The sequence below is a fragment of the Rattus norvegicus genome, chromosome 10, assembly GCF_021556685.1.
Source record: "Rattus norvegicus strain SHRSP/BbbUtx chromosome 10, alternate assembly SHRSP_T2T, whole genome shotgun sequence".
Classification (NCBI taxonomy): Eukaryota; Metazoa; Chordata; class Mammalia; order Rodentia; family Muridae; genus Rattus; species Rattus norvegicus.
Window position 1 is genome coordinate 66,632,601 of NC_141543.1, and position 14,511 is coordinate 66,647,111.

The 14,511-nt window shown below is 51.3% G+C and overlaps 1 protein-coding gene and 1 long non-coding RNA gene across 15 annotated transcripts in view; one reads left to right on the forward strand and one right to left on the reverse strand.

The window, feature by feature from the left end:
• LOC102549294 (uncharacterized) overlaps positions 1 to 14,511 on the forward strand; it is an 80,495-nt gene that overhangs the window by 40,158 nt on the left and 25,826 nt on the right. For both annotated transcript variants that reach the window (XR_015631805.1, XR_015631806.1), the window contains one exon: positions 10,881 to 10,948. This is a non-coding gene — a long non-coding RNA (uncharacterized LOC102549294). The remainder of the gene's footprint in view (positions 1 to 10,880; positions 10,949 to 14,511) is intronic.
• The window catches only part of Rph3al (rabphilin 3A-like (without C2 domains)), a 143,652-nt gene that overhangs the window by 3,265 nt on the left and 125,876 nt on the right, over positions 1 to 14,511 (reverse strand). For 7 of the 13 annotated variants that reach the window (XM_087569628.1, XM_087569626.1, XM_087569629.1 and 4 more), the window contains 1 exon segment: positions 760 to 873. In XM_087569628.1, the coding sequence (XP_087425754.1) occupies positions 760 to 873 (114 nt within the window). 13 annotated transcript variants of the gene reach the window in all.

Genomic DNA, 14,511 nt, shown 5'->3' on the forward strand with positions numbered 1-14,511 from the left:
GGAGGATTGTGAAGGCGCATCAGGATTCTGTGGGAAAGAGCATCATAAGCAACTAGTAATGTCTGCCACGGCACGGGATAGAGAGATGGGGTATAGTATGCGTGCCAGGCATTTGGCATTCTTGGCTTAGCCCAAACTTTTATTCCCAACAAGGATTCCAGTCATGATCTTAGCTCTGGGGCAGTACTTCAAGGAATTTCATTCCAGTTTAGGGCAGATACTGTAGGACTCACTCTTTACACACTAATATCAGCCTCCCCGAAACTTCCTTTGAAGGTCCTAGTTCTGACCCAGGAGGACATAAAGGAAGCTGGTGCTTTTCTCAGAAGACTATCCTTGTGTTTAAAGAGATGAAAAAAAAACCTTCCATTTTCCTTCTCTCTGCTCCTTACTCATGGCCCAGGTTAACCTATGTCAAGAGTCACAAAATGGTCTGCTCCACCTCATTCGTATTGAGGAGGCAGTGCCAGTCAGGAGGCAATGACATATGCCAGGGTCCTCACGGCAGTTGTATGGCAGAAGGACAGTGGCTCAGGGAACTGGACTTAATTTCTGTATCTCTTTGTTGCTTACAATGTGAACTGAGCAATGCTGACCAGGGTGCTTCAGGGAGAGTGTACAAAGGGAGAGCGCCATGCTAGCCCCGCCTTATCCCTCACATACAGAGGAGCCTGGACTCGAGAAGCTGCCACCAGAGAAACCAAATGCCACTCAGCACCTCAGGGTCTAAAAACAAATAGCAGATTTCTCCACACTTACCTGAGTCCCCTCTAGGCTTGTCATATTTTGTGCCCTTGATCCCAGAGGGCATAGGTCTGTCCTCCAGGCTGGAGGAGCTGAGATCTGAGTCACTGTCACTGTCACTAGAAACCACTGGAACAGACAGAGCAGAGCAGAGGAGGTCATGATTATTTTCTCCTGCTCGGACAGAGTGGGGGCAGGGCAGGCCTTGCCTTCTTCCTGCCACCACCAAGTGACCTAGCATTTCAGTTAGCCCTTTTGTCTGGGGCATGAGAAGCTATGGAAGCCAGGGGCTCCTTCCTACCAGCTAAGGAGGATGGAACCACACATGTCCAGCACCACCAGGGAAGGCCAGCCATCTTCACGCCTCATGGCCTCCTTGTGGGCTGGATCCCTTTTGCTTGGTAGGAATGAATGGGTGACCAACTTTGATGAAGGCACGGACATTCTGAGGCCTCCGTCTGGCCGCACTGAACACCCAGGCCATGGTTTCATGGAGAAGACACTGAAGTCTCAAAAGCTTCAGGACAGTAGGGAATAGTCCTTCCCCGTCTCCCAGGCAGGAGTCTGGGGCTTGTGCCCAGGGCAGTCAGTGAGGAGGGTGGACTCCTGACACTGCAAGACTAGCTGAGGTTCCCAACCACTTAACTCTCATCAGGAGCCCAGTAGGGAGGCAGCCTGCATCTTCCTCAGCCATGCACAGTGGGGTGTCATGAACTGCAAGGAGCGAGGGCTCAGAGGGAGCTTCTTAGTGAACACCCTCTTTTCTGCACTCAACACCATATTTGGCTGGTTCATCGCCCGTGGGCGTCATAATACAGGATATATTCATCCTTCAAACGTTCTATTTTAATTTTAAGCAGGGATGTACATCCGTGTGCCAACCTTCTGAGGCGGGCCCGGGTGCTTCTCTGAGAAGGGCCCATGTGGCCCAGACTGTACCATGGCCTGTGACTCTGGTTCATGTTCTTATCAGTGGAGATGAAAGACCCCGGGAAATAGAGCTGAGAGCAGACTCTCACTAGAGTTTTTCATATCCTCCTTCTGCTTTTTTGCAGTTGGCTTGCCCACGCCTAATTCAATAGATTAAAAAAAAAAAAAAAGGCAAGTTGCTCCTTCAAGACTTTTATGAAATCTTGATTTTAATGAAACAGCTCTGGCCTCTTTTCTGACTCTCTTGATTAATTTACATAGCGTGTAACTGAGTTATAACAAAGATAATAAGTAGATGTGGGGTCAAAGGGAGCCAGCTCTCTGAGAGGTGACTGACTTGATGTACCACAGGGCACTGGCTTTCCTTTCAAATGTAAAGTGTGGTTTTTGGGGTGGTGGGGGTGGTGGGTGAGGTCTTCCTAGGCTCCCAGCAAGCGCATCTTCCTCCTCCCAGCTTGGGAGCCCGAGGTCCCACTGGGGGAAGAGGAGAGCAGAATTCTCTATCAAGGCTGATGACCAGGGTCCAGCCCAGCTCCAGGCTCCTTCAGGAGCTGTGTTCTGTCTCCTGACGTGAGGCACCACCAGAGGAAGTGCTGGTCACCTAGGGAAATGGATTGTAGGTATAGAGGGGGAGAAATGGGTTTTCTACCTGGTATCCTGGATCCAGAACCTTCTAGAAAGTCTTTGTGTCTTAGCTTTATGCCATCTTTTGACTGAGGGACTCAGGTCACAAAAACAAGAAGCCCAAGTCGGAGTTGGCTAAACCTCTCAACCTTCAGAGCCTTGGCTCTGGGCTCTTCAAAGCCAAGTAGCCAGTACATGGCAGGTGCTTCGTGAAGGTCTGATAATGATTTAGTGCCGCCTTGACATGCCCTGTTAGTTTTACCACCAAAATGGATTTTTTAAAAAAAAATTTTTTTAAGACAGGATGGCCTCGAATAGCTGTGTAGCCAAGGATGAGTGAGTTTTTAATCCACCTGCTTCTACTACTTGCATGTTGGGAATTTGAGTATGCCTAGATTTCTGTTTGAAGATTTATTTTTATTATGTGTGTGTGTGTACACATGCGTGCATGTGCGTGTGTGTACACATGCGTGCATGTGCGTGTGCATCTGCATGTGTGCGTGCACATCATTATGGGTATATGTGCGTGAGTGCAGGTACCCATAAAGGCCAGAAGCATTGGATCCCCCTGAAGCTGGAGTTATGGGACATCGTGAGCCACCTGAGGTGGTCTTGGGTCCTCTACAAGAGCACTATGCAGGCTTAACACAGAGCCATCTCTCCAGCCCACATCCTGCCTAGTTTTGTGATGCTGGGGCTCATATCCAGGTCTTTGTGCGTGCTAGGCAAGCACCCACTGGTTGGGTTACCTCACTAGGCCCCTTCAATCGTGGTTGCGTCTGCTGCCTCCTTACTGTGAGCACTAGACACCCTTCCTCCCTCCAAGACCGTCCTGCCTCCCACCAGGATGACTGTGACAGTCTCCTCTGCACCGTCAGGGTGTCCCAGCTGACACAGATCCCTTGAAAGGCTCCCATCATCTAGAGGACCACACCCACACTCCTGTTCACCAAGGGAAGGCCTGTGTGTACTAAGTGTTCCTGAGTGATGACTGTGCCTGCCCCTGGCTTTCCTTCCTCTGCTTCAGCCTCTTCCCCTCTTCTGTTCTTGGTCTCCCTCTTGCCACTGGCAAGACTCCAGATTTGGCCGTTGATGACACAGAACCAAGAAGAGGAGGGATAGGGCTGGGTTCATGTGCCCTTCCTGGTTCATGAGAATTGTAGGTAAGAACCCGACTTGCTTTTTTAGTTCCTTTACAGGTCTGGGCTGAATGTGAATCCACGGAGACCAGACCCTACAGACATCACTGTTACAAACACTTACGTCGTTTTTGACTCATTGTTGGGCTGACTAAACACTAACCCCTTGGGTCCTCAGACACAGGAGGCGGGAGGTGGTGGGCAGGAAGTGGGGCTGCCTGTTAAGACACCTGGAGCAAGTTCCTTTCCATTCTCCCCATTCTCCCCCCCTCCCCACTGGGACAACACAGGAACACAGGATGGCAGCTAGCTAATGCTAATGGGGGTAGGACGGTCCCTGTGAGGAGCTGGTGACTAACCTCCACCTTCGTCTCTCCATCTCTCTGGCAGGGATGGAGGTGATCTATCAATGCTTCCTGACCTGGAATGTTCCATCTCCCTTGTGGCTGATCTGGGGACTTAGGCAATTAGGAACTAGGCTTGGCTCTAAGATGCTCAGTGACACCTGCATCTCTTAATGCTATTGAACAAATGCCAAGGGGCAGGGCCAGTGGGATCAGATGTCCCAGGAGTTGGGTATGGTGTAAACCCCTGCATTCTGTCATCTGTTGTACATGTTCCGAGTGTAGACAGGGTTGATGGAGAATTGTAGTCTTTCCAAACCAGCACAGCCCTGGAGTGAGGGGTGAGCACCATATCACCTGGTGGCCAAGGATGCATGCAATGCACAAAGGTTAAAAGAAATCAGAGACGAATCCTGGAAAGCTTCCTCCAGCTACTGTCACTTGAGTTGCATCCTTTGACAGAGCCCAAAGGTTCAGCCACGGAAAAGGAGGACTGCCTCTGGTGACAATTTCACAACAGGATCACAAAGCAGGGATCAGCTGAGGAATACTCCTTTCTTTCAGACACACTGTCCCTTGCCTGGCCTCTTTGTACCCACAGTTGTAAGCTGGGCCAGGCTTGGGTGTCCTGTGTGCGCATATATGTGCATGCATGTGCTGTGCATACACAGAAGCCTGAGGTTGGTGTTGGGTGTATCGCTCTATCACTACATCTTTTCTGAGACTCGGTGGCCAGGAGATTATCAGCTCAGCAAGACTATCGGACCAGCAAGCCCCGGACCTGCCTGTCTCCCCACTCCCAGGGCGAGGTTTACCGGTGTGTATCACTGTGTCAGTTTTCTATGTGGGTGCCAGGGAGAGAGCCCAGGTCCTCAGGCTTGTGCAGCAAACACACTGCTGTCAGAACCATCTGCCCAGCCTCATGCCTGGGGATTTAAGTTGGGGTTCGGCCATAGCCATCAGGTTTATGTGCTGAAGACTCAAATCCCATGTCCAATCTGCTCTTGTAAAGCAAAAGAAGGCAGTGTTGGCTAGCAGGTGGCCACTTCCAGTCACTGGGGAAAAGACAGAGGCTTCATGTCACGTGGGCCTTGCAAATGTGTCACCAAGTTGCAGAAGCTGCTTGCAGTGGTCTCGGAGGCAGCCTTTTCTTTGCTCTGACCCTGTAATCTGGGGTAATCTGCCACCAATGTTGCTTTCCCTCTGAACGGTGACCAGGACTAGAAATCTTCTAGGGTCTAAATGAAGCGTTTAGGCTCACAAACCTTTGGCCTCTGCTCTTCCACCCTCTGCAAGTTGCTAGCCTGGAGGCAGCGTCTGGGAGTGAGCACTTGTTGCTTGTTTTTGGCCTACACTTTGGCTTTTTGACAGAGGTAGGAGAACCCTGGGAGACTCGGATCTGAGAGCCTGCAGGAGAAGAGGTATTCTTACCCAGACTTATAGGGCTCCACCACGAGGCAGGAGTGGGAGCCTCCCCTCTAGGTTTCCTTACAGCCGGCTGCCTGACTTCCTGGTCCACTTGTTGGAGGGCCTGATCTTCCCAGGGATTTTCCCATCGTGCTGGACCCTCGACCTCAGCAGTGGCTGGGTAGCTTAGAGCTGCCTGGCCTGTTTCTCTGGGGCTGAGCTGGTTTTTTTCCCTCTCTAGTTCATTCTTGGATGGATTTGCAATTTGACTGTCACCATGGAAACTCTTGAGTTTTGGTACATGAGGCTGGTTGGGGGTGGGGTAGGAACTCTTCCTTTTTGGAAAATCTCCCTTGAATGCCTCACAGGACACATGTGGCTGCTGCTGACCTAGCTGGGATGGCTTGGGACAGGGATGAAAGGCTAGGCTCTGGGGACCTGTCTCCAGGCTCTGCTTAGCCACGACCTCTCTCCATGACCCTAGTCACCTCTTCAAGATTCATGACCAAGAGTTTTGGTCAATACCCAGCAGTTACTTATGTAGACTTAGTGTGAGGTCAGCTCAGTAGTGGACAAGCTGCTGATATCCCTGCCTGATTGAAAAGTCAGGAAACCATCTTCCCACCGGGAGCCATGCTACATCCACCTGCCCAGTGCAAAGATGGGGGCAGGCTGTGAGCTTGGGAGACCCTGGAGAGCAGTGGCTGCTCTGCTCCAAGGAGCCCAAAGTCTCCTGAAGCTATGGGAGTTAGGGAAGTAGGGAGATATTTTCCAACATCCTGCCAAGAAGCAGCAGATGGTGGGAAATTTTGCATACTAAAAACAACAAAAAATATTTTTAACGTAAAGGAAAGACAGTTAGGCCTTGGGGAGGGCAAAGGAACCCCCAATGAATCCTCCTGGGCCGCCAGACCAGCACAGCACAGATGTGGTTGGCTCTGCCAAGATGGCTTAGCCCTCATAGTCAGGAATAGGTGTATGGGTGTGTGTGTGTGTGTGTATGTCCCCGTTCAGGTGGCAGCAGGTGGGGGTCATGTGATAAGGTGACCCTGAAGCACAGGCTTGGGTTTGTGTCATTTTCCAGTTGTGCACCCTTAGGCTGTTTTCTTTACCTATCTATGCTCGGCGGAGCCATGGGTGAATGATGGCTCCCTCTGTAGTGGCTGTGAGCATTCAACGAAGAACAAGGACATGCATCATGGGCTCATGTCCTCTAGCATGGGGCTTGTTTCTTTGCTCTGGGCCCAGCCTACATCACTGGGCGGGGCTGACTCTTCTAACGGAGTGTGGTGGCTCCAGCCGTGGTTCACAGGCTGAGGAGAGTGTCTGATGCACTTAGAGCATGGTTAGAGGCTGGGCTGGCATTCATGTCCATCTTTGGCTGAGGTCCTTGCTCTCTCACCAGAGTATACATGGCATGCTCCTGTCTCACCTAATGACTCTAAACTCTCCTCCCCAGTCAGCTGACTCATTCCTTTCTCCACATGGGCCCTGCATCAGAGAGGCTGTCTCACGCATGCCCACTGTTTTGGTTTGAACCCTGGTTCTGCTTTGGATACCTCTGGGCAAATATCATACCCTAGACCTCAATTTGTCTCATCTGTGAAATGGACAGGAAGGAGGGAAGAGAGAAAGACGGAAAACTGTCCAGCAAGATGAGATTCAGCAGGGGAAAAGACCAAACACTACACAAGCAGATAAGATTTTCAAAAACCAGAGTTCAACATAATGCCCAGGAATCTCTTCAATTTGTTTCTACTTCCCAGAGTCCTCTGCACCAGGAGCAGAGGGAGCCCACCCACCTGGCTGCCTCCACTTCCTGTTTTTCCTGCTTTGGCCTCCTCTCCCTGCCTGGAGCTACCCAAGGGAAGGCCACCTTATGACCCAAATCCATCTCCTTCCAAGCCTGCCTAGCCCTAGATAAAGTCACTTGCTAACTGCACTCTGAGCCGTGCAGGGCAGTGAGGTCAGTATGGGGATAGGTAGTTCACCAGGCCAGCAGAACAGGTGATGGCAGAGCCCCAGCCAGGCACCTCTCATCTGTCTTCCTGGAGGGACACTCAGATAACCTCAGCCTGGGCAGGCACTGGGGTAGAGGGTGGAAAGTTGCCACAGACTGGGATAAATAGCTCTGAGGGGAGTGTTCTGCTCTTGAGGGTAGGAGAAGAGAGCAGTGGCCTCATCCTCTGGTTTGTCCTCAGAGCTCCAGCCAGAACTGAGGATGGCCCAAAGCTAGGGGAACCTGTCCTTCCAGGAATGGGTCCACTGGCAGTCAGAAGAGGCTCCATGTCTACCTGTCTTTCCTTGGGACCAGGTGACAGGAGTCATGGTATGCTTCCAACCTGTCCTAGTGTGTAGTCAGGGACAGGCACAGGATCTAGGTGCTTTCCTTTCCTGACACTCTTCAAGGCTGCCCCTAGAGGCTCTGAGGATGACCCCAGGTGGGAAGAGGCAACAGGGAAGCACAGTGCTGAATGACAAGTCAGATCCAGGGCTCGGAGGGGTCCAAGTGCTGGCTTATTCATGAACATCGATTTTAATTTTCTCTCCTTCGGGCTCACAGACAGATAGGAGGCACCAGCTAATGAAGACAAATTCACAGATCAATAAAGATGTGGTCGCCGGTGTGAAAACCCTCTGGTCCCCTAACCACAAATGAGGAGCTCTGGGTAGTAGGAGGAGGGATGTTAAGAACTGCTCCCTGAGAGAGAACAGGACATACAGAGCAGGGTAGAGTGTGACAGTGTGGGAGAGACAGTGTTTGGGGAGAGGTCAGAGAGGGCTTCCTGGAAGAGGAGGGATTTACAAATTAACACCATTTAAGCAGGCACAGGAGTAGGCTTGGGGTAGGCCAGGCCTCCCCGACAGTGCAGGGAAAGCCGCAACTTAGCAATGGGCTCTTTGGAGGATCAGGAAGCCCTTAGGAGGAAGCCCCTGAGGGAAAGGGGGTAAACTGGTTTGTGTAGGCTCTGGCTTCTGGCGGACACACACAAAATGAGGGAGCCTGTGTGTTCTGCGCTCCTTGGCTGACAGGTGACATGAGCCTTTGTTTCCTCCCGACTTGAACTTTTACCTCTCTCATGGCTTTGAAAATGGTCTCCTTGAGGCTGGTAAGATGGCTCAGTGGATTAAAGGTGCTTGCCACAAACCTGCCAGTCTGAGTTAGAAGAGAACCCGCTCCCGCCAGTTGTCCTCTGACCTCCAACTGACCCCATCCCCTGGAATAAATTAATGAGGATAAAGAAATCTGGATCTGACTGTGACTTCTCAAAATCCTCCTGCCTTAGCTGCCTAAGAGCTGGGCTCGCGGGTGTGCCCCAGTCTGTATACTCTGTCTCTATCCCTCCAAGTCTCACTGTCACAGTTTTCCATCCAGAGGAGCCTCAGACCCAGGATGTCTGTGTTCAGAGACTGGCAAGAGGATGGGCTAGCTGCCTGCCTGGCTCTGATGGGCCCTCGTCTCTGCCATGCTCCTGGGAGGAGTGAGGAATCAGCTGGGGACCTTCTGCAACGTCACCCTTGCCCTGGCATGGACAGGCTGTCCAGGGAGGGAGCAGTGTATAGCAGAGCCAGCACTTTTATCCCCAGAGTGGATTGGAATCAGGCAGGGTGGGAGCCCAGATCCGCTCACTTCACCCACACTCCCAAAGGCTGTTCAGTCCGGAGTGTGTGGGATGAAGTTGTAGGTTTAAGCAGCAAGGCAGGTGGGCAGCGGCAGAGGGTCACGCTGTACTGTGTACAAAGAGCTCAGCCCAGCAGCCCCCTGGGGCAGTGCTGCGCCCCCTTGGCTGCACTTGAGTCAGACATAGCTTCCAGGAGGGCAAGGCACCTCAAGATCTCACCTTGCATATGGAATTGGCTAATCCCCTGAGGCTGTCATTGGATTTGGGCAAATTAGAGGTGACAGCCATGCCCCTAACCTTTGTGGTGTGGCTAATGAGGGCCTTCTGCTCTGGGAAATCAATTTCTAAGCCAGCACAGACATTGGGACAGGCAGGGGCTTCTGTGAGGAGGGGGAGGCATGGAGCGGGGACTCTTCCCTGTGTAAGGTTCCTTCCTGTTTTGAGACTGCTGCTCAGCATAACCAAGGGCTTAAAGGCAGGATGAGGCCACAAGCCTGGGCCTTCCTTTTAAAGCAGATCCACAGTCATGGCTACTCAAGAACAGCGGCCTCTGTATCTCTGAGAGCTACAGGAGATGCAGTTTCTAGAACACTGCAGGCATTTCCTGTCCCCTCTGTGCTGAGACTACTACACACGCTGCTTGGACTCTGTACCCGGCATCCCCTGTTGCAGGGGCAGTCAAGGCAGACAGTCTGCCTCTTCCCTTGTAGGCCCTCTTCTCTGCCACGCTCCAGGAGGGAGTGGGTATCCGCTCATGATGTTCCAGACACAGAGTCCCACACAGACCCCACACCATATGCAAAGCCCAAATCTGCAGCAGCTACCGCTGGGATCTGTAGCAGCACCGATGCACAGGACAAAACTAATGGCCCTTTGCTGGGTCTGGTGGAAAAGTAGCCAGAGAGGGCTTGAGAACCACAGCACCCCTACACACACACACACACACACACACACACACACACACACACACACACACACACACACACACACACAAAAAGTAGCCAGAGAGGGCTTGAGAACCACAGCACCCCTACACACACACACACACACACGCACAGTGCCTCTTCCCTAGCCTTTGATATCCAATTCCTCCCACAGCCCAGACAAACTATGACTTTCTTGTACTTATTTTCTTTACCAAGGTGGTGGCGATCCTGCACTACAAAGACCAGGGTCAAACACTTGGAAGTGCCTGTGGGACCAACAGTGCCTTCTCAGGTGGCTCACACTGACTCCTCGTCCTCTCTCTAATTGGTCCTTCTTGGTCTGTGTGCCCTTGTGTACGTTTGGTAGCTTCTGCTGTCTTTACATAAAAAAACAACAACAAAACAAAAAACCCTAGTTACCTTCCACAGCATCTCCAGACCATAAAGCCCCTGCAAGGAGTAAAATGAGCAGAGATGGGACAGGGTGGCGATGTTGGTAAAGGGACTGCAAGACAGCGTGTTCTGAGCACTTAGCACAGTGTGAGGTGGAACTGGGCAATCAGATTAGGCTTTGGAGGCAGTATGGGGGGCTGTGGGGAGAGTGTGTGTGTGTGTGCGCGTGTGTGTGCGCGCGTGTGTACGTGTGCATGTGTGTACTGACACAGTCTTTCCTGTGTAGCTGGCCTCCCTGAACAATCTGCACATTACTTCCTGTTTGGAATTCCTCAGTTAGGGCTCCTTCCTTTGGCGGGGTCCTTGAACTCTAAGATGAGATGACTAGGGGAGAGGAGACACTGTTCCAGCCCCTCCTCCATCGTCCTCAGGGGAACACAACATTCCACAACAAGGCTTTCTTTCTCAGGAGCCCACAGGCTCTAAGAGGTGTGTCCTAAGGCTAGCTGGGGGAGCCCAGGCTGGCAGGCCCGGGAGATGGCTATGCAGTCTCCTCTATGCTCACAGCAGGCACAGGGCCACTATGAGCAAGGGCCATGTGTGAGAATTAGCTATAGGGACTCACATGTGACAGCCTGGGCCCTGCCTTCCACTACAGTGAGCTAGGTGGCCGATGTGAGGAGCCCCAGGACGTCCACTTGTTTTTCTTGCAACAAGTGCATCATTCTTCTGTTTTCTTTCTTTACACAGAGACATGGATACCAGAAGAATTTCTCTTTTTCCTTCACGGATGCAAGCTTGGGCCTGGTGTATGCAAGGTAAGCAGTCGACCGCTGAGTTGCACCCTAGATCTCCCTTCTTAGTAATGATGTACAGCAACACTGAAAGACTGTGAGAGACAACAGAGAAGGCTGGGGACTGTGGCAAACCAGAGAACACTCCATCAGTGAAATGGGAAGCTGCTGCTGTCTGAGAGGGCGGTATTGGCAGACCTTCTGATTTTTTAAGAGAGAAGCCAGAACTCCATTTTCTTTTCAGAGTGAGGGTTCTTTGCAGTTTAAAAAAAAAATTGACAGTGAATTTTAAGCAGCCAGCCAGATCGGGTCACCTGCTTCACCAGATTGTGACCTATAATATAGGCAGAGTCTCAGCTCCCAAGGACAGGTGGCATCCTCCCTCCTAACATGGACCCCCTTCCTGCTCTGCTTTGCCTCCTTCTATTGGCTACAGGCAGTGGGGGCCCCAGCACCCAACACATCCTCCTGGGTAGCCTGGATGCTGTGGGGGACCTCAGGTACCTGCACCAGCTGACGTGACACAAATGGACAATTCAGAGTCCAAGGAGGAAGCGTGTGTGTGTGTGTGTGTGTGTGTGTGTGTGTGTGCGCGCGCGCGCGCACGCGAGCACACGCGTGCACATACGCTCTAAGGAGCTTCCAAAATGCTGATTTCTTGGGAACAGAGAAGGGAAGGAGGCATAGCAACAGCTGGCTCTGGGCAGTGAGCAATCCTGTCTGAAAATAAAACATGTTACAATCCACAACCGAGGCTCATTAAGAATGAATGGATTGGCGGGTATAAATAGCTTGCTGCATTAAGTCAGGAAGCGGCATATGCGCTCGATGGAAAATCAGTGACTACGGAACCTGCTTATTAGCTCAGTCGGCTACCGCTCTGTGCTAACAAGACAGAGGTCACAGGTTCAAAGTCTACATGGGCCTTGTGGCTTTCCCAGCCTCAGGCCAGAGTTACCTCCCACCCTAAGGCTGCTGCTAACATGGGGCGCCCCATGTTAGCATAACACTAAACACACTAGTAGCCCATAGTTAGAGTCTCCCGGTTTCTGGTGCAAAAGACCCCTCACTGTAATGTCCAGGTTCCACTAGAATGCTCTCACTGACGGGGAACTCATTCCCCTGTCAGATACCAAGTACTCAGTTCTGTGGCTGAATGGTAATTAATTAGAAGACACTGGCTGGGCCATCCATTATGTCTAATGGTGCCCGGATGCTAAAAGGGTGCTCTGAGCAGAAATGAGTACAGACAGGCAGAATCGCTCTGCCCACCCCTCCTTTGCCACAAGACCTCTCCTCTTCAGCAGCCTAGCAACAACCCCCTCACTTGGAAAGGCCTCTGAGCCATCGGACAGGGCCAAGCCAGCTATGTGCTGATGGAGACAAGGGCTCTGCCATGTGCTACACTCATGAGGAAGAGCCTGGGTCCACAGCCCTCGGTGCAGCCAGCAGCCTACGGCAGCCTACGTGACCTTGTACAGCTTTCCCGTCTCATCCATCAGCAAGAGTCAATTTCACCGTCTGCAGCTGCCCTGAGCTTCAAATGAGATAATGACCATGAATCACAGGGTGCCCTGGACCGGCCAGTGCCGCTCCAATGACTTGGCTTCTCTAGGAGGTGCTGGCCCCATGGGGAGACTAGGTCAGCTGGGGGATAACTGGGTAAGAGCCTCCCCTGATAAACCTCTGCAGAGCAGCTGGGCCAGACTGCTCCCCCACAATGGAACCCCGATGCTTGCTTCCCCAGGGAGGCAGAGTCCTCGAGGTTCAGTTCAGGATCTTGAAAACATTGCTTAAAACCTAGTAGCTGGTGAAGCGATATCAAAACCCCACTTTTTTTTTTCTTGCAAGTTACCCAAGTGGAACAAATCCAAAATCCTGAAGTACTTTCTGGGGCAGATCTTGAAGGTAACTAGTGTATCATCTAGAAAGAAATGCCTATCTCAGGAGGACCAGGGCAGGAGGGAGGAGGAGGCAGGAGACCGGAGAGACAGGCTGTGACCTAGGCTTTCTAGAGAGGAGACATATTAGCCTGTGAGCTTCAGAGAGCTTGAGGCAGATGTAGCTGCACCGAGCCCTGGCCTTTCTGCTGTCGGCCATCTGTAAGGGGATGGAGAGGTAGAGGGTATGTATACCCTGTGTGTGGGGAAGGAAGGGTAGGCCCTGACAAGGGGTCAATGAGCCCCCAGTATTAGTTTACCACTTGAAACCAGGTGGCACACAAGGCTGGCTTTACCTGACCCTGAGGCTGCCCTAGGCCCTGCTGTTCCTTGAAGCCTCCTGGGGCAAGAGCCAGTGTCTCACCGTGGATGAGCCTTCCTAAGGTCGCTAACTGACATCCTTGCCATAAATCAGTACCCAAGACCCAGAGGAATAAAAATGGAGCAAACTGAGGAGATCAGCCTACCTGTCCCACAGCTCTCCTTAGGAACCCAGAGGGCAGGGCTGCGCCTCCTTCATCCTGAATGTTTTCAATGACGGACTGACTGGTTTGGAGACAGGGTTTCACGGTGGTGCTCAGGCTGGCCTTGAACTCTATGCTCAAATGATCCTCTTGCCCCAGCCTCCTGAGTGCCTAGGAGTTAAACGCACAGGCCATACCACCGGCTCCTTGTTTTATTCTCAGCATATTCTCTCAGGACTGTAGAGTGCTCCTGGATGCACACGGGAGTAGAACCACACCGGCTCTGGTTTTTAAATCCGCCTTTCCCTCTGAGCTGAAATACCTCTCCATTTAGCTTCCATTCGTTCTTGGGACCACTGTGCTTCAATTCCTATCCATTCATTGATTTGCGTATTCTGTAGTAACCGCTCTAAGCTCCTTTAAAACCGAGACATAATTCATATCCTATAAAATTCACTCTTTAGGAGAAATACAATATAGTTGTTTGTACTGCAGTCATAACATTGGGCAACAGCCACCACTATTCAGTTTCCGAATAGTTTCACACACTGTCCTCACTGTCAGTTCCTCCCCAGCCCCTGGCACATGGGTCTGTCAATGCGTTTGCCTAGCCTAGATACATTTTATGAAAGGGATCATACAATATGTAGCTTTTGACTCTGACTTCCTTTACTTAGTATGAAGTTTTCCAGGCCCAGCCATGTCATAGTACATACAACACTCAAACAAACACACACTCACATACACACACTCATATTCATTCATTCATTCATTCATTCTGTATGTCTGTATCCACACACAAAGGGAATCAGACAGATCTTAATATATAACTACAACAACGGAAGAATTAAGATTTTTTTTTCCTTTTTGAGACAGTGTAGCCCTGGCTGGTTTGGAACTTGCTATGTAGACCAGGCTCACCTTGAACTCACAGAGGCCTCCCAAACGTTGGCATTAAAGGCAGCACTGCCATACTCGAGGCAGGACTGGTTTTTACCTGCTTTTCTGCCCAGGACTTATTTTTTATCCTTTGATAAAGTGCTGTGGGTTGAAAGTTTGTGTCCCCAACCTTAGTCCATGTTGGTGCCCTAAACTGCAGGTATTTGGAAGAATTACATGAAGCTGGACAGTGGAGCCTTGATTTCAACAGATGAGTTCTCCTGAGCAGAGAGAGAGAACAGAG